This window comes from Periplaneta americana, chromosome 3 (genome assembly GCF_040183065.1).
Source record: "Periplaneta americana isolate PAMFEO1 chromosome 3, P.americana_PAMFEO1_priV1, whole genome shotgun sequence".
In the NCBI taxonomy this organism is placed as follows: Eukaryota; Metazoa; Arthropoda; class Insecta; order Blattodea; family Blattidae; genus Periplaneta; species Periplaneta americana.
This window is the reverse complement of record NC_091119.1, coordinates 151621469-151641866: the sequence shown is the minus strand read 5'-3', so window position 1 is coordinate 151641866 and position 20398 is coordinate 151621469. Positions and strand designations below refer to the sequence as shown.

Sequence of the window (20398 nt, the reverse complement as noted above, 5' to 3'; positions counted from 1 at the left end):
GTACCATGATGAATTTGATGAACTACAATAGGTAGCGAAATCTTGTTTCGAAAATCAGCTATAACGGCTGGGAGGATCATTCTGACCATGCGTTACTCCCGTTCTGGTTGGATAATTATTCATCTCTGCTGAGACATATGGACGTGAGACCAGCAGTCGACTGAGGCCTTCATAGGTTGTTATGCTCATGAAATTAATGTAGTACATAGGGTAAGTACAATTTATTTTTAATAAATACTGAGTTTAATAATATTCGTGGTTTTACTTGAAAGCGCATGACACAGTTACTTACAACTTTAAATTTTCGACGAAAACTGTGAATCAGTTTACAAAAGTAAATTGACTTTAATCCTAAAAATTACATTATGATATATAATTTACAAAATCCCACAATTTTACGTTTTTTAATTAATTTTTTCTTTCCTTTAAATGAAGAGAAAAATTACTGATATAAGAATGGTTATTATTAGAAAAGGAATTACTAACTACAATATTTTGCATAATTATTATCATTACAACATTATGTATGCAGGATTTTCTGAAAATCACTTCAATTTATCTGCATTATTTGCAGCATATCGTACTAACTGAATAACACAATGCAATTCTGTCGAATTAAACAGGAAGATTATGAGAATAAGAATTCCATGTTGTAATAAGTAACAATTTATTACATCATTAAGAATACAATACAAGTACATCACAGAGAATCACATTGCGCAGATGCTACAAAAGATTAGCTGCCTTCTCAATAAATACATAACAAAATATTATTTTCACATATGTTCAATACTATTCAACACTGAATTTGAGAATATGAACACTACCACAACCCTAAGATTCAACAAAGCAACATTGTAATACTGTCAAAAAAAATACAAAAATATCAAGAAACTTCTACGAAGTTTTAATTCTTGAAAAAAAAAAAAAAAAATTAAAAAAATATATCCCTGACATTTGCACATAGTTCAGTCTCAAATTCGGTTTAAAAATATGAGAATTCAGATCAGAACAACTAATAGCTGAACGGTAAGTAATTTGTACACCATGTGGAGTTTTAAAACTCATTTCACAATATGAGCATCTTTAAGACTTAAATGACTTCAACTACATTATTAGTGATTTTAGCATCTATCAAAACATTAATAAATTTACTATCTCCAAAAACAAAAGCAACAAACAAATATCGTTATATTTTAAATGTTTTATGGCACTTTTGGTCCGGGACAAGGAATTTGAAATAAATAAAATAGTCCCATTTTGCAACTGGAACCTCTAATATCGAGAACACAAAAACAACATACTTATCCTGTAAGTACCTTAAGGCATTATCATTTGCAACATGATTTAGTCACATGTGATACTTCCAGTAGGAGAATTCTGCAACAGTATAAAATATAGCAATAAGTAAAAGTAGCAAATGCAAGCAGACTTTTCAGTAAAGTTTATGTTCGACATAAAAATGTAACATAACAGTATTTAAAAAATCACTGTCATGTTTTAAAGTGTAAGTGAAACAGTGTATTTTGTTGTTACAACTATACAGGATGAGTGTAAACTCTACCGACAAACTTTCAGAGGTTGTTCAAGGAAGTCTGCAGAGTGTTTTTGATATAAGGAATCTATGGTCTCGGTGGCTCATTACTGAGTAATGTGATGTTGATCTCTTTGAGTGACAGATGGCGTTTCATACAAATAAATTAATCAACTAAGGTACTTATTTCCTTCTGACAACTGTAATATCATTTGTACAGAAACAAACATAAATTACAGTACAAAACAAATTACATTAATTAATGAAACAACCAAAGCTCTTCATAGCATTGTCATGCTCCTCTTCTACTGCATTCTGCAGAACCATACACGAGGTGCATATCGGCTAACTCTGCATCAGTAAACCTATCCATACCATATCACTCCCACACTAACACTGCAGGAAACAAAACCTGGGACAGGACCGTTGGAGTTCAAAAGGAATGATTACAAATATTGTACAATGGCATTACCTCTCTTACTTACCGCTCCTTTTCTCTACTTCGAATGAAATGTAGGCTATGTTTTGCTCGCAAACACGACACTCATTCTGTGTAGACAGATAGAAAGGTAGTTGAGGTAATAAAACGAACGAAATGCAATTACTCAGTAATGAGCTAACGGCAACTTTGGGTTCCTTTCATCAAAACACTAAGCAAACATCCCTGAACAAAATCTAAAAGTTTGTCGGTAGAGTTTATACTCACACTGTATAATAAATTTGACCAAATCCTTAAACATTGTAATTAACGGGGAAAGAAGGGGAACTTGCTAGCACAGAACTAAACTCATGCGTGAAAATTACTATGGAACAAAATATGTTTGCACTGAATACATCACAGTGAAGCATTTTTGTATCCATATGAAATATGAAATTTTACAATATAGTAATGTGTACTTCAAGAATAAGTTCATGAAATGCAACAAAGACAACTGACTGAAGAGAAATTGAAGTTGCTATTTTTCGTAATCTCCGACTTTTCGTATATCCTGTTATTCCATTTTTTTATTTATAATTCATACTCTCCTACAGTCAGTAATTTCAAATATTTACAACATTATTTTTTCTCGAATGACCATGAACAGTATGCAAATGACTAAGGCAACGGTTTGTTTACGACAATGATTGCTGGACATAACCAGTAATCATCATGGTGCTTTCTCCTATTAAAATTAACGATACTGTTTTATTTACAATGATAATTACTTGTGCAGATCACCAGGCTTGGGGATCATAGCTCATTACAAGTTCTGAAGCAATTTCACAGTGACATGTGTCATGTACTGATCAAATGAAGGGCTCCTGCAAAAAGTAGCTACACTTTTACAAAGTTGTGGAAAACAACAAAAAAACATTCTAAAAAATTCAAATTTTAATTGAGCTTCTTTGCTTTTCCAGAGTGTATCCTAGGTACTGTGCCTAGGAGTTTCATTTTATCACTCACTCATTTCTTACAATCAGCAATTTAGGGGGGGGGGGAAATATAAACAAATAATGGAGCTACTTCGCTTTTTGCAATAAGTAATGTCGTTAATTTTAGGAAGTTACTCTTTGAGATATTTCAAACAAAAAATTTTAATACACTTTTATTCGTTTTGCTTCCTTTACGAGATAAAAACTGTTTTATATGAATTATTACATAGTGTGGGAAAGTCATTGATTTAATTCCCAATATATTCAGTCAATTTAAGACAGCAGTGTGTAAGAGTTTTTGTTTTGTTCTTTAGATGTGAAGAAATTTGATGAGAAAAAAAGTAACACTAAAATTTCTTTGCAGAACGAAAAGTTACATTTGTTCAGCTCACATTTCTGGACATTTAAAGGTCAAAACTAAAATTCTTTCAATCATTTATTATCATAATACATTTCTCTCTTAAATTAACTGAACAATTTGGAAATTAAATCAATGGCTTTCCCAGAACACACTATGAAATATTTAATATAAAACAATTTTTATCTCGAAAAGGAAATAAAAATGAGCAAAATTTAAAGAACTTTTTTGTTTGAAATATCTAAAAGAATAATCTCCTGAAATTGATCACACTACTTACGGTTTCCTCTGTATACAGCTCCAGAAGCTGCCTCCTTTTTGCAACGAAACGATTGGAAGCTCAGCTCCAATTCCACTGTAAGTTACTACCAAATGTTCCGAATCACACTGTTCTTGCACTAAAAAATCGGGCACTTTTTTAACGTATGAAACAAGCAAAACATTAATTTGACCAAAAAGTGGAGCCATCTCCTTTTTGCAGGCAGCCCTTCAATTAGAGAGCCACAAAGAAGACATTCCCGAGTTAACAGTTGTTTATGAATTAGGATCTCAAATCATCATCATCATCATTAGACGTTTCCACTAAGCTGTGGGTTGTCTTAGAACAGACTCCTCCACAAAGTCCTGTCTTGCCACAATTCCTCTTCTTGAATCCTTCATGGCCTCACTCTTTTGAATCTGTGCATACTTGATCTAACCATCTAGTCTGGGGTCTTCCTAATGGTCTTACACCAGTGACTCTCATTTCCAATGCCCTTCTTGGTATTCTTCTTTCATTCATCCTCTTCAAATAACTGAACCATTTTAATCTCATTTTCACTATTGTATATTTTAATTTTTGGACTCCTAATCTATGTCTAATAACTTCATTTCTGATTTTGTCCTTTCTTGTTCTCTTTTCTACGTTTCTTAAAAATGTCATTTCTCCAGGATCTCAAACATGGCAGCAAAACAAAGAATATTTTCTCATTTTTTCTAGAGCAAAGAAAAATATTGACTGAATGTGTATGAAATCACAGTGACATTAATGACGAAAGCACACATACACACTACGAATGATGGTTGCTGGAATTAAGAAACTATACAATGACATAGATCGTTGAAGATGGTTGCCAGTGATATTCTTCTAGCAATCGTCACTATAAACAGAGTGAAGCTTAATAGTCAAACAGATGCAGTAGAAATAAAAATGTTAGTTTTAAGGAATATCCATTGTTAAAGATAACGAACTAGTCAAAACTTATGAAGAACACAATCAAGAGCTATTACAGAATTACATTTATTATTTTTGAGAGTGTAAGTCACTTATAAATCTTTAAATTTTATTGGATGTACAGCCTTTTAGATGAATGTTTAGTTCGTAAAGAAAATATTCTTGTTTAAACTATGTGTTTAAGTTTAATTTCTCCGGGATTTCGAAAGACCTACAATAGTCGTCTATTATGCCAGGTCTAATATGCCTGACTATCCCAAGCACACTGTCCAACTCTTTCGGACTTAATATTGGAATCATTAAGTACTTCCGAAGATTTCAAATCTTCAGATACTCCAGAGAGCTACAACCTAACATAAATTACAAATACAGAGTGTCTGACTTAAGCCGTTCATTTTTATTTAGACAGCCCACATAGTAGTCGAGATATGCAGGAGGTATTTAATGGTTTCGCAGGCGGAATCAGGGGTGAGCATAACATCCACTGACCTCGTCACGTGAATGCTACGAATTTTAGTCTTCCTATGATGTGTAGTCAATATGTTATGTTAATTATTTATTTTCTCTCGGCTTCCCTAAGTTTCTTCTAGTCACGATTATCGTTGAATAATGTTTTTTTCGAGTCATTTGCTATTATAGTTCCGATAATATAATTATCTTAATATGTAAGTTACTGTACCTCCAATTAATTTGTTTTGTTTCAGTCAGAATAAGCAACGGACTTAATAAGAAGGTATCTTTAAAGAATAGACAGAGCAGAGTTTTAACATAATTTATTTCAAGATATTCTGAATACGTCACTCCTAGTGCCAATACCATGTGAACTTCACAACCTGGGTAGACCAAGAGAAACTTTGGATTCAGGCTGTGACAGACCATAAGGTTTATGACATACAGGATGATAACAATCCGCATGGAATTGGACCATGTTGATGTATTCTGCTTGCTAGAACATTATAATAATATATCAATTCTTCTGTCACTATCTTTCATATTTGCTGGCACGAGTTGCAGTGACTCGAACAATGAATGATTTCCGACTGCAGGATTCGAGCTTTTACAGCTATTGCTGTGGAACATTCTGATGATTCGTTTGATAACGTATTCTCTTTTTAAAATACAGTGTGTCCGGCTTAAATATATAACAGTTCATTATTTTATTACTTGAAAAGTATTGTTGATATTTACACTCGGTTTGCTTCTACGGGTAGGGTAATTCAAAATGTTTTTTACATACCTAATACACCTCGATATGCGCACCATTAGTGGCGCGGCAGACGTCCAATCTGTATTCCACCTCTCTCCATGTGTTTTGCAGCATTCCAGGCGTAACATTTGCGACAGCTGCAACAATGCGATGGTGCAGATCTGGTAAATCATGAACTGGTGTCTGGTCCTAAACTTGATTCTTGACAAACCCCCACAGAAAAAAAATCGAGTGGCGTAATGTCTGGGCTTCTAGGGGGCCAAGCAATCGAAGGACTACCTCTTCCAATCCAGCATTGAGGGAACTCATTATCCAAGAAATCTCTCACAATATCCGCATATTGGCATGGCGCCACATCTTGTTGGAAGATTACGTTAGGAGAAAGTTGTAGCACAGTGTACGACTGCAACATGTCTAGGTATGTTCTTGCATTAACAGTAGGCTCTGCGAAAAAGAATGGACCTATGATTCTGTCCTTCAACGATGCACACCACACATTGAGTTTCGGGGAGTTTCGTTTATACTCTTCCACTGTGTGGGGATGTTCCGTCCCCCATATGCGGTAATTGTGTTTGTTAACCTTCCAGGAAGTGTGGAATGTAGCTTCGCCCGAGAAATAAATAATATCGAGGAATGCCTCATTTTCATCAATTTTTGCCGGAATTGTCTCTGCGAATGCCTTCTGTCGTGGCTTGTCTTCAGGTTTGATTTGATGACGAATCTGAAGTTTGCACGTCCATAGGCGCAACCTTTTATGGACGATATCGTGTACTGTCGAACAGGTAAGTTTAGCTCCCTACTTGCTCATCAGATTGATTTACGGGTCCTCGCTGGAAAGACGTACGGATTAATTCGACATCAGCCACTGGAACAGAGCGCTTGGTGTGGTGGTCTGACTTTGAAACCAAACTCCCAGTTTCACGAAGGCATCTGTCCCATTTCATGATTGTTACATACGTTGGAACATCGACGTTGTACCTGCATAACAGATTTCAATTCCGCGAGAGAAAGCACACAGAATGCCTTTTGCTGTAAGTCCACATGGTTACTGATGCTAATTTCCGCGAACGACGTAGTTTGTGCATGCGATGTACACTCCGGCCACGCAAACACAGGAAACATTTTGAGTTACCCTACCCATAGACGCAAACTGAGTGTAAATATCAACAATACTTCTCAAGTAATAAAATAATGAAATGTTATACTTTTAAGCCTGACATAGTGTAGCATTAACTAGAATCTCCTAGAATCACCTGGAATCAGAGTTCGAATTCATGAAGTACAGAAGGAAGAATCCTCTCAGGCAGTCGAAATATGTTTCTTTACTCAAACACATCGTACCAATATGAATCAATATAAATCAGTCCATCTGTCTATGTCTATTTACTATTTTAGCTCTTTGAATCATTACTAAAACTAAAATACAAGCATTGCGAGTTAGAAAATTTTAACAACGAAAATTAATGTATGTTGTGCGTGATGCCTATACGAATTTATGAACGGCCTATGTCAGACCCTTACACATTTCTTACTACCGTAGCAACAATATGATTATGCAATTATCTAAGCTTGTCTTTGAACTTCTAATCGTACTAGGGCCTACTGAATGCTTCATTCACTGAGCAAGAAGAAGAGTGCATAAACATGGGGATGGTTACCTGTACATATCCTCAGTCTTCTTCATGGTCTTCCGGTAATTTGATGATACTGGCTTCACGAGGCTGTTCATCGTATGAAGGGCCACCATTTTCTTGGTCTGTAGTGGACATCTCTACAAATGACATTTCCACCTTCAGGTTGCTTGCACTTCGAGATACGTTCTTGCTCTTTGCAATCCTGTGTCAGGGATGGCATGTAGGTCAGTCAATTGACTGTTCACATAATTGTTCAGTACACTATATTCTATAACATTTATTGACAGAAATCTAGTGTTACAAGTCTGTTAGCAATCATAAAGTGACAGAAAATACAATGCTTCAATAAATATTTTAGTAAAATATTTACTCAACGAATAATCGTCATTTATGAACTCAAATTTTAAAAATAAAAATAACTAGCTTGAGACTTAATCAAAGTACAATAAAAATTGGTAAATGAATGAAAATTACTCGTTTTATCATAAGCAAGTATGTCATTAAATGCAAATGAAGTCCAAATATACATATATCAAATTTAAGTACTGTAGATATTTACAGTTGCATAGCTTAGATTCATCTATAAATATAAACGAAATACAGTATGTACTACATTTTATATTATCCCTGTGCCTACTTTAAAAACAGAGTATGAAATATAAAAATATTAAGATTGTATCAAATGCAAATGCCTTCTGTTAAAAAATTTCAAATATATAAAAAATTCATAAACTACATAAAGACTTTTGCCGTTGCATATATAATCTGTGCTTCATTGGCTGGTCATGATAATATCTTTGAAAAATATTGGAGTGCAAGAGGTCAAATGACTTTATTGTCAAACGCCTGGCATTAGAAAACAACAACAACAACAACATATTGTTTCTTATATTAATCATGTCTAATATTTTATTTTCTAACACAGCACTATTTTATTGTTTATAAAGTGAACATTAACACCATAACCTCAACATTACAACCAGATTCAACTGTAAAATAAATGCAACCCTTTGTAGTCTAACTATGATGAAGGTATCCATATACCCTTAACAATTACGATTATGAACGACAACAACAATGATGATGATAATAAATTATTATTATAATTATTATTATAATTATTATTATTATTATTTTATTGGGCCGTTCGTGATTAACTAAACTAATAGTTTTGTGGAAAAGAACAGACGCAACAATCGGGGTTGAGGGATGGAAATTCATAAAAATTAATAATACATGTCATAAGTTGAGAAACATAGTAGGTTGGAAGTTTATAAAACTTTGGTTCGGCCAGACTTAGCCTAAGGGAGTGAAGCATGAAATCTCAGGAAAGCAGACGAAAGACAACTCACAACATCCGTAACTACAGAAGTCAATGGAAACAACATGTATACAGAATGAACACCAATAGAATACCAAAACTGATATAACCCAAGAGGTCGTATAAATATAGACAGACTCAAAAAAAGGTGACTAGAGACTTTAACAGGCTACTATGCTTAATACTTGTCTGTGAATAATGATGATTTAAAATATCCTATCTGAATAAATGTCTTCCTCATGACAATAAAACATTAAAAACTACGTTCAAAGCCACTCACAAAACAGTAAACTGTTTTTGAACAGAATATAATCACTAGCTCTCGTATCATAAATCAAATCTGGATTATAAAGCTGAATTACATTGGAAAGTAAAAATACACGTCAATAAAGACAATAATACGATTTTTTCTAATTTTAAATTTAAATATTTTGAAAAAAAAAAAAAAAAACACCATTTTAATGATTTATTAAATAAACGACCTTTTAACTTTCCTGCGTTAATATTGAAACGTTTATCTTAATGACTAGTTTCGGCTTTTTCCACCATCTCCATTTTAAGCTTTTCTTTTCACCTAAGGCTTTTTGGGTTCTTGTTTCTTGTCATGGACGTGAAAATATTCAACTTGTTGAAGCTAATTACTAGCTTCAACCAAGAAAGGGAACATATCCAGTAGATCCATTATCAAGAGCTGTTTTCCAAGAACTCTTGGTAACAGTCCGAGTGAATTGGTTTCCCTACTATCACCAATCACATCAACACTAGACAACCAGTTAATTCAAGCAGCATTTTATTTAAAGCCATTGGACGAATTATAAAAGGTGTACTGTGGTGTTCCTAGCAAGTGAATCTGATGAGCTTGTGCTTATTAAAAAATCTGAAATTAATTTTTGTTTCTTGTTAAAATTAATAACTTATTCGAATAAAGAAACCAAAACAGGAAAACAACTCTAAAACGAATTCTTGTACCTTACTGATGATATTTATTTTTTTGAGGTTACACAGCAGAAGCTGCAAGAATGTGTTAAGTTTCAGCTCAGCACACCCAAAATATTTTTCATACAACTGCTAAAAAGGTTCAACCGTGTTGAATAAGAGTCTAATGAAACTTACACATTTGAATTCCCGTGAAAAACATAAAAAATATCCAAATTTTTGCTTGAGATTATACTGAGAATTCTTTATCTCAAGATGTTTCTGAGTATATGGCGAATGTTTGGAACCTCGACATGAAGACGCTTGATGTAGAACTCCATGCTTTCTTGAACTGGGTACTAGAAAGAGGTGACGTGATCAGCACCAGACTCCAATCATCTCGAGAAAGTTACGTATCACAAATTTTATAATTTTAAAAATAAATTAGGTGTCATTAGTGTTGAAAATTTAGTGATATATACTGTATTTTTATTTTTCATACTGTTATTAGTTAAGACAACTACTTTTCCTTTAGTTCATTAGCTTTGATAAATTAAACAGAAATATATGTCTATTTTAAGTAACTCAATTGCTTTTTAAAAATGAGAATAAACACTACCCGGAAATACGAGAAAATGAGAAATTAGGCTTTGGTTGTAACGTGATGAAAATTATGCTTGCAGTTACAAAAATAAAATTATATTTTATATATATTTTTTAAACTAGAAAGAACATTAAATAAAAAAATAACATATTTAATCCTGTAATTTTGACCAAAACTATAATTTTAAGGATCTATGGATACCTTAAGTTAAACTTAAATAGCAGAATAACAAATACATTACAAATATAATATTTAAGAAAAAAACAGAAGTTTGTAGAGAAGCAGGAAATGAAGAAGCTGAAGCAGAAGTAGAAGAAGTAGCAGCAGTAGTAGTAGTGGCAGCAGAAACCAGTTCATGTTACGTCAATCCTTAATTTTTCCTCTATGTCACTGAGTATACTGAAGACAATGTTCCAAATTAATTTACATACAATTAAATATAAACAACGACAAATAATTTATGTAAGTATATTAGCAATTAATTAGTTTACATAATTAAAGAACGCTATCTGATCACAGTTTTGTCAGTTTAATTTCAAACATTTCCATATAATGTTACACCCATGATCAGATGAATTACAATCCTTGTCAGATTAAGACATACATTTGTTCCTAATATTACCGTAATAATTATGATATTATAAAAAATGTATGTATTAACATAATATTATGTCCGTTTTACAGCATATCTTACAGAACCTTATATTTCTCTATTATTGAATAATGGAAATTATGAAGCCCTCATATTTAATCATAATCAATTTTAATTTATGTATGGACCCAAAAAAATACGACTATGATGTCCGGAGTACATTTATTATACACAATATGTTCATTTGTTATGAACTGTGTTAAGAATTTTTCATAAAAATTTCATTTCATTGCCAGAACGATAATGATGTGTCAAGCAATTGGTTGCTTCTCTCCCTTTTTAGTTCATGAACTACTGTAGTAGCCATCAGTAAATCTAACATATTTATTAATAAAATTCATCAGTTTCTAGATTTTATGTGAATAGATAAGTTAAGATGAAGATACAGATACATAGTAGGGACCCTTAAAGAAAGTGAAAACTCTAACAAGAATAGCAAATGTTAAAGGACAAAGTCAAAGACTATGAGATTAGTATCATTATGTTCCATAAATGGAACATAAGGTTATGGATTATTTTTTTTTAACCAATGGCGCGCATTTCTTTCGTCATTCATCCATCCCCATCTAGTAGGTGACGTACCAAAGCTTGTAGTTCTTTCAGCTACCATGAAGGCGTTGCCGTTGGTGCACCAGAGGAGGCAAACTACTTAACACAGTATGATGATGATGATATGTTATGTTTTATTTAGCGACGCTCGCAACTGCAGTGGATATATATCAATGTCGCCGGATGTGCCAGAATTTTGTCCCACACGAGTTCTTTTACATGCCAGTAAATCTACTGACATGAGTCTGTTGCATTTAAGGACACTTAAATGCCATCGACCTGGCCTGGGATCGAACCCGCAATCTTGGGCATAGAAGGCCAGCACTATACCAACTCGCCAACCAGGTCGACTTGATGATGATGATGATTAATGAGCAAATGGTGAAATGTCGAGAGGGAAAACGGGAGTACCCAGCGAAAATCTACCACCAAACAGTCTTTGCCCACCATAAATTATAGTTTGACCCATCAGGATACCAGAATGGAAAGCCGACACTCTAGCTCAGGAATTCTTAACCTTTTTTGGAAGACCCAAAATTAACTGAGCGATAAACTTCCACGGCCCATGAGCCTATTTTGAAGTTGAATAGTGCTATTGTAATAAAAACAAGTAAATAAGTGTAGCAATTATTTATTAATATAGAGTTGTAATATTTTATAATAAGCAATAATTATAAAATATAATCATAATTCCAATAGTCAAATAGTGGGAAGACATGAATAAAAATATAAAAAATCCTTTATAAAAAAATTTCAAAAATAAGTATTCATATTACTTCAGTGCGATCCTTGGCCTTGTACTAGTGCTAAAAGCTCTTCAAACCGTGGTTGTGTCTTTGAAAGGCAGCATCTCAAGTCATGCTCTACTTGTAATCGGCTTCTAAGCTTAGTTTTCATTACAGAAAGTGTAGAAAAGTCCGCTTCACAAAGGTAGGTAGTCGAAAACAGAAGTAACACTTTCATAACTTCTTAGTCTAAAATAGGTTTTTCTTTCTTCAGTTTTATTCAGAATGAACATAGTAATTCAGTTTATTTTTGGAAACTGTGAAGCAAAGTTTCATCCCTTTGGACTTCAATGAGATCTTCCTGGAGACCAACAATGTCTGAAAAGTGTTCAGACAAGTTTTCAACATCAATATCAAATGGATTGCGGAGTCAACTGTACTTGGTCACATCCTCTGGAATGTAGCAATCGAACTCAAGATTCAGTTTCTTGCAGAAGTCCAATTATTACATTTTTAAGCTCTGCTAGCTCAATGTTTTTGTCTTCCAGACTCAGGTTTAAAGTTGGGGAAAGAAGTCTTTTTTTGTCTTCTATTTTTTTTTTTCCACAGTTTCAACTTTCCTTTGAATGCTATCCACTTCTCTGTTAGACCAATCACTGTGTGATCGCGACCTTCCATTGAGGTGTTCAACATTAACACTTCTTTAATTTAATTTTTTTTTTCAGGAAGTTACTGGGACCCTTAAGTTAAGAACCCCTGCTCTAGCTGTTTTGCTGACAGTGCACCTACGTTATGAATTATAAAAATATTATTATTGTAATTAACTGATACACTGTATGTATCTGAGGGCTGAAACGTGAGAACATTCATAATCATCACTTTACGTATCATATAATTAAACTGTGATTTCGAGAAATCACTTCTTAATATAGTAAAGAAATGTATTGAAGTACAGTAGGAAGGAATTTTTAGACTGCACTCTCACAAGATTATGTATTATTGTATGTTTAGTGAACATTTCGAAGACTAGTTGGAACTTCATAAGTGACACCAATAAGGCATCACTTGAGGCAACTAAGCCAGGAGATAATAGGGCAGGGTAGCCAGTTTCTTTACCTCTCCATTGCATACATCGCTGACTAGTAACATAGCTCACTAATCAGTGGAGTACTATTAATACTGTTAATAAACATTAAACTTCCCCTCAACTGCGCACATTATTATATCTTCACAGCAGACAGACGAATACAAAATATTAGCTGCTCATACTATCTGTAAGAAAATTCTGGAACGGTATGAATGGACAAATATACTGGGAGGCTAGAAGACCCTTGAACAGATAATGCTCACTCAGCTGGCGAAGTGTATTAAGTGCACATGCTTAACTTACACGTCGACCTGGTTGGCAAGATGGTATAGCGCTGGCCTTCTACGTCCAAGGTTGCGGGTTCGATCCTGGGCCAGGTCGATGGCATTTAAGTGTGCTTAATTGCGACAGGCTCATGTCAGTAGATTTACTGGCATGTAAAAGAACTCCTGCGGGACAAAATTCTGGCACATCCGGCAACGCTGATATAACCTCTGCAGTTGCGAGCATCGTTAAATAAAACATAACATTTTTTTTTAACTTACACATCACGTGAACAGCTGGGCATTCACGAGGAGAGCAACAAACGGAATCTCTCCAAGTATGCATTGTTGTTTCTTAATGTAACACTCAAATTTAAGTTTTCACACCCTGAAAGTTACTATTAAGTAGCTCTTTTTTCATATTTGTCTGCAAGCTATGGAGATCTGTGTGAGTACTTTGAGGGGAGGCTACGAAATTAACTCATTAACAGTTGTCTTGTTAGTTCAGAGATATTAGTATGATGTGAGGTGAGAAAATGACGGGTTACTGGTGACCCGCTCACTGCACAGTCTGTTAGAGGAGTGGCATAGTAGATCAACAGTCGCCATATGGCATTCGCTGTAGTCACATCTGGATTCTTCAAGTGTACAAAGTTAGTGTATAAAATTTAGTGATTAGTGTGTATTTAGGTAAAACCTACCAACAAATTCTCATTGCGTGAACGTGTGTACATATAAAAGACAGAAGGACGTGTGTGAAAACAAGACGTAAATTTCGAATAAAGATTCCATACAGATCTATGCCTTCTGCCGAAACAATTAGAAGACTCGCTAAAAGACTTAAAGAAACAGGCTCTGTGAAAAACAAAAAATCAAGCCGAAAACGTTGTGTGCTTACAGGAGAAACATTAGATGAAAAGAAATCGAGGCTATCAATGATGTGGAACTTCAAAGTGTTGTTCATTTGTTTATCAAAAGATGTCAGTTGTGTGTGGCGGCAAATGGGAGCCATTTTCAGCAATGGCTGTGAGCATGGTAAGTTAAATTATTGAACATTTATTGTTAGTACTGTTATGTATTGTAGAAATGACGGAGAAATGGTTATGCGCTCGCTGGAAACCACGCTAGCAGTGGGACACGAGTCACACGCTGTTTTCTCACCTCACGTCATAATAACGGCTCTGTAGAACTGGTTGGCTATTTCAAAACATAACAGCACCATAATAGTTTCTGTGTCTCGTAAGCTTTAATAATTACATTTTCTATGTCTGCAGACAAAGAGCATAAGCAGATGAAAGCACACATAAGATACACTTTTACATTTAATTAATTTTAAATATAAGCTAAAGAAGTGCCAAGAGGAAAGGGGAAAGAAAACTTGTAGAAGTGAAGTTGAAGACAAGAGTAATCGAATATTTCGTGGATAAACTGCACACATTTAAGCTGCCTTTCACACTACCTGCTACCATCTTCTGGAACTGGTTTCCTTATGCCCAAATGACGTTCTAACCACTTAAGCATCATCAAGACAGAATCTGTATTTGGTAGACGTCTCTCAGCTGCAGTGCGTATGATGCTTGAAGATGCGACACGGAATGTTGCTGCCATACCCTTCAAAGCCTGTAACATCGAGTAGTTTATCAAGTCTATAAAAATAATAAGAGATCATACAGTACAATATGTCTTCTGTTTCTAACAAGGAGCCCATAATTAATTATTTACTTCAATTAATCTTTTCCAATTAGCTTATAATTCAACTCTTCTATTTTAACTATTATACATAATTTTAAGCCAATTTTTATTGTTTGTGGCATAGATGAGAAAAAAATTCTTACTGAACAACTAAATGTTATCGGTACCAACATTATAAAAACAAAACACATTCTATAACTGTCTATTCTAAAACAAGAATCAATTGTAGTTAACTTTAGAAATGGGACAGTGAAAAATGTCCTACAAAGACTGAGAATACAGTGGATAAAAGGAAAAAGATAAGAGACTAAAAGAAGTGAAGGAAAAATAAATGAAAAATGAGAAAATATTGAAGATAGGAGAATTTGAAAAGAGATTTTGTTTGGAAATTATCCATACAGTACTTTAGTTACCTGCATTGCATCTTCATCAGTGACATCATCTCCAGCGTAAATGATGCGAATACGTTCACTCCAGTCATAACCAAATGCAGTTCGAAGGATGTAAAGTGAAGCACGTCCTTTATTCCACTGGACAGGAGGTCGAGCCTCCAAAGCAAAGTGAGAGATTCCAACTTTAAATCCAAAACTCTCGATCAGTGAACGTGCCTGCCTCTCAAGGGTCGCGTGGGTGTTTCGGGGTGATTCTCGGTAATGGAAAGTGAGAACAGCACCTTTATTTTCAACCCATGCACCGTCTCTGCACACCTAAAATAGGTGACAATTAACACCTGTTAGATAACAGTGACTTTATGTTTGGTTCAGAATTTATTCTCTTGCTATTTACAAAATATTAAAGTACCTTATCTTGCAGACTTCTCAGAAGATCTCGTACTTTATCCACTTGTTCGATCGGAACAGGATGAACAAATTTCGATCCATCTGAATGTAGAATTTCCAAACCATGATTTCCAGCATATGTGATGCCTTCAATGCCAACCTGAAAGTTTATTATTAATAAAAGTAATAATATTAGTAGTAGTAGTAGTACTAATAATAATAATAATAATAATAATAATAATAATAATAACAGCCTTCTTAAATTTTGAGTAATATTTTCTTTTTAAATAACTATGTAACAGAAAGACGAAGATGAGAAAGACATATGAAACGACTTTTGCAAATGAGAGGCCGGAAAAGGGCAATAGAAAATGACCCAACTTCATGAAAGATGCACCGTCACCGTCACCGCCACCGCCACCGCCACCGCCACCGCCACCGCCATCACCACAATCATAATATTTGAACATCCGAAGCAGATTGAGAGAATCTAACTTTAAACCCAGAACTCTCGATCAGCAAAGGTGCCTGACTCACAAGGATGATGTGATGGTGATGATGATGATGATGACGACGACGATGACGATGATTTTAGCCTCTGAAAGTTTATTTTATGATCACTTACTTCATCTTTATCAGAAAGTGATGTTATTTAGTTGAAATAGGATGTTACCATTTCTTTCACATTATCCACACTGCGACCAGAGATGATGGCAACGAAAACATCTGACATGTTCGACAGCCGTTGTAAGACATTCTTTGTTTCCACTGGAAGAATTGCAAGGTCCGGATGGGGGGCAATAGGTGCAAGGGTCCCGTCATAATCCAGAAGGAGTGCCACCTTATTTGTATGACCGATGTATCTGCAGCAAGCAGATGAATACAATTATGTATTAATAAAAAAATGTAAATATAAGAAAAACAACATCATAGGAGATAATCAATGTGATTTCCATTTTAAAAAATTCAATATTCTGAGAGGTAGTAGTGTTCATCAAAACAAGAAAAAAATAGTTTAATAAACATGGATCTTAAAATTACATTTTGTGCGAAACAAGGACTTTGAAATTAGTACACTGCTCTGCTGATTTAGTAGAATGCGTTTGAGTCTAAAGAAAGCAGCAAAACAGCACAATGTGATCTGTTGTTGTGACGACGAGAATCCAAACCTCTGCATCTGTTAAACATCATGTTACAAACACGTTCACATCTGAGTATTTCAAAGTAAATATTATTCAGTTCTTTGAAAACGGCGCAAATATTAATGATATTGCTGGAGAGTTAAAGGTAATATTTATTTACTTACTTATTTATTTACTTAATTATTCATTTATTTACTTATTAATTTACTCATTTACTTATTTATTGATTTACTCATTTACTGATTGATTGATATATTTAATTGCTTACTCATTTATTTATTATTGCATTTTATAAACAGATATATTCTAGGAAATAAAATTAATTTGTATTAACGTTATAACACACTCAATTTTTTTTAATGAATTAACTCATTCCCGTATGATCGATTTTTTAATGTCCATAATATCCCTTGATTCTCATGCTCTACCTAAACATGATGCTTGCCGAATGCATATCTAAGTAAGTAAACATTGATTTTCTCCTACATTGACGAAGCAATGTATTGTAAGAACAGCATATCTTCTAATGTGGGTTCTTTTTGTTTCTTATTAGGTATACAATATCATATCGGAATTGCAGTAAACAAAAGGATATAGCCTGGCAACATAAATTTCAAAGTACGCAGAAATCAAATGCTCCTACAGGTCAGATTGGAGTGGGGATTAAGTCATGCAGAACAATGACGTCACATGCAAGTCGTGAACGGAAGTGCTATGTTTTGAATGTTGCCTGGCTATAACAATGTATGAGTCCCTAAGACGTAGGGCAGAAGAATGCATTACTTTTAATGGAAATCACATTGAGCATCTTCTATGATGTTGATGAAAAAGTATTCATATCTTGAAAGATATTAATTTTATGATTCATATTTATTACACTTTTATTTTCTTGTTGTGATGAATGTTACCACCTCTCGAAATACTGAATGCCTTTTTTTAACAACTACATATGTGTGTGTGTGTGTGTGTGTGTGTGTGTGTGTGTGTGTGTGTGTGTGTGTGTGTGTGTGACGCGTGCATATGTGTAGTAAATTTTAAAATGTTGTAACTAAATTGGAAATCGTATATGTTACTTGGTAATCAAAACAATACACATCATTTGAATTTATCAACCACCACAGAAGACTCACTCTGCGAGGTAGTCCTCAAAATCATCTACTGTGACGGGGTTCATAGTAATAGATTTGATCTCGGCATCTTCATCATCATACTGTGGACCCATTTGTTTCATAAAGGACCGCAACCAAAAGTTCACATCATTGGCCTTTTCACGACGGCGAAGGTAATTCATTCGCAATGTTCTTTCATCCTCAGGCATTGTGAGAGCCCTGTAACAAGGCACATTCAGTTCTAATCATGAGGGCAGGTATAAACAACATTACATTATTAAAAATACATTTCTGTAACATTTAAAGAATATAAATAATTAATGAAATTCACTTTCCTCAAGAATATAAGATTTTCCTTTCATCATTTCTTCTTGTGATATTTTATTAAATATTATGAATTTATGTAGATACGAGGCGTGTTCTTAAAGTAAATTCCAAAAAGGTGTAGAAAGTAAACGGGAAAATATTTACAAACCATTTTAGTAGCATTGTATTCCCCACACTTCAATTACTTCTCACCATAATCTCCACCATTATTGAGGCATTTATCGAGTCGTGGCACAAGTCTTTCTATCCCCTCATTGTAGAATTCACCCGCCTGCGAACCACTCCGCAACATTTGTGGAAAATTCAAGGAAAGCGAAGAAATTGTGAACCTCCTGTCCTCATGAATTTTTTCATCGACAGCACGCACCAAATCGTCATTGATCAAAGATGGCTGACCGGTATGCTGCTCGTCATGCACAGAGACGCGACCCTCGTTGAACTTTCTAACCCATCTCCTGACCATTCCATCACTAATGGCATCATCACCATACACCTCACAAAGCTGATGATGAATGTCAGCTGGTTTGATGTTTCTCGCATTCAAGAACCGGATAACAGACCGCATCTCACAGTCAGCGGGGTGCTCAATCACTTTAAACATTTCAGCTGATCATAACTAACCACACACACGGACTGAAGCTCTGAAACTGCATGCACAGCTTGACTGAGGACTGAAGAAGAAAACACGCATGCGCAAAATAACGATTGCAGCGATGCGACAGCTATAATTGAAAATGGAACTTACTTTAAGAATACGCCTCGTACTATATAAATAAAGCTGAAATTAGGAAATGGACATATAACGGTGTCTCCAGTTTACTTCATCAGTATGCAAACTGAGTAAATATCCAAATTAATTTAACTTAGCCGAATTAGTATTATCTCTGTTATCAAGTTTAGCTATTTAAGTTACTGACATCGCCAATTAAGTAGGCCTACACAGTAATAAATCAGAGCCCGGATTTTATGTATATGAAAGTGAGAAATATATACATAAATATGTGGTCACAACTGGCAAACTCTATACTAATAATAAATCTGTAGCCGAAATTTTTCTGGTAATTTTCGATTTTCCAAAAATAATTGGTCCTAACATATATAATTACCCTGAAACCGAAAATCGCTTTTTTGAAATTTTTGTTTGTATGTCTGTCTGTCTGTATGTTTGTTACCTTTTCACGCGATAATGGCTGAACGGATATCGATGAAAATTGGAATATTAATTAAGTTCGTTGTAACTTAGATTTTAGGCTATATGGCATTCAAAATACATTATTTAAAAGGGGCGTTATAAGGGGGTCTGAATTAAATAAATCGAAATATCTAGCTTATTATTGATTTTTGTGAAAAATGTTACATAACAAAAGTTTCTTTAAAAATAATTTGCGATAAGTTTTATTCCTTGAAAAATTTTGATAGGACTGATATTTAATGAGATAAATGAGTTTTAAAATTAAAATAACTGCCATCTAAGGCCGTGTAATGAATTAAAAAACAAATGACTTCATCTATAAGGGGCCTTGGACAGCAACAATCGAAAGCTATGAAAGATAGCCTACAGATAATGTTTCTGTCTTTGTATGAAGTAATAACGGATGTTAAATTAACCGATTTGTATAATTAATTGTTATTTCACCATTGGAAAGTGTAGTTTCTCTAGATGGACATAATGCTATAATGTTATTATAGTAACTTCTGAGTGAATCGAGGACAGGTAAGATTAAAATAACTTCTTATACACAGAAAACTTAATAGGCTATTTTGTACATTCATTAAACTATGGTTGCATGTAATAACAAATAAGAAACATAAAGGAATTGTCATTGCATCAAATGAGTGCTCTCTGGACGAAAATGATCCCATTTTAATCATTT

The 20398-nt window shown here is 34.2% G+C and overlaps 1 protein-coding gene across 4 annotated transcripts in view; it reads right to left on the bottom strand.

Annotated features, from left to right (window-relative positions):
- Positions 1–650: 650 nt before the first annotated feature.
- The window catches only part of Tps1 (Trehalose-6-phosphate synthase 1), a 40334-nt gene continuing 20586 nt past the window's right edge, over positions 651–20398 (bottom strand). For all 4 annotated transcript variants that reach the window (XM_069821865.1, XM_069821866.1, XM_069821863.1 and 1 more), the window contains exons 11-17: positions 18219–18416; positions 16620–16809; positions 15969–16106; positions 15581–15874; positions 14935–15095; positions 7384–7561; positions 651–1380 (exon numbers count right to left, since the gene is read on the bottom strand). In XM_069821865.1, the coding sequence (XP_069677966.1) occupies positions 7396–7561; positions 14935–15095; positions 15581–15874; positions 15969–16106; positions 16620–16809; positions 18219–18416 (1147 nt within the window). In that variant the 3' untranslated portion in view covers positions 651–1380; positions 7384–7395. The remainder of the gene's footprint in view (positions 1381–7383; positions 7562–14934; positions 15096–15580; positions 15875–15968; positions 16107–16619; positions 16810–18218; positions 18417–20398) is intronic.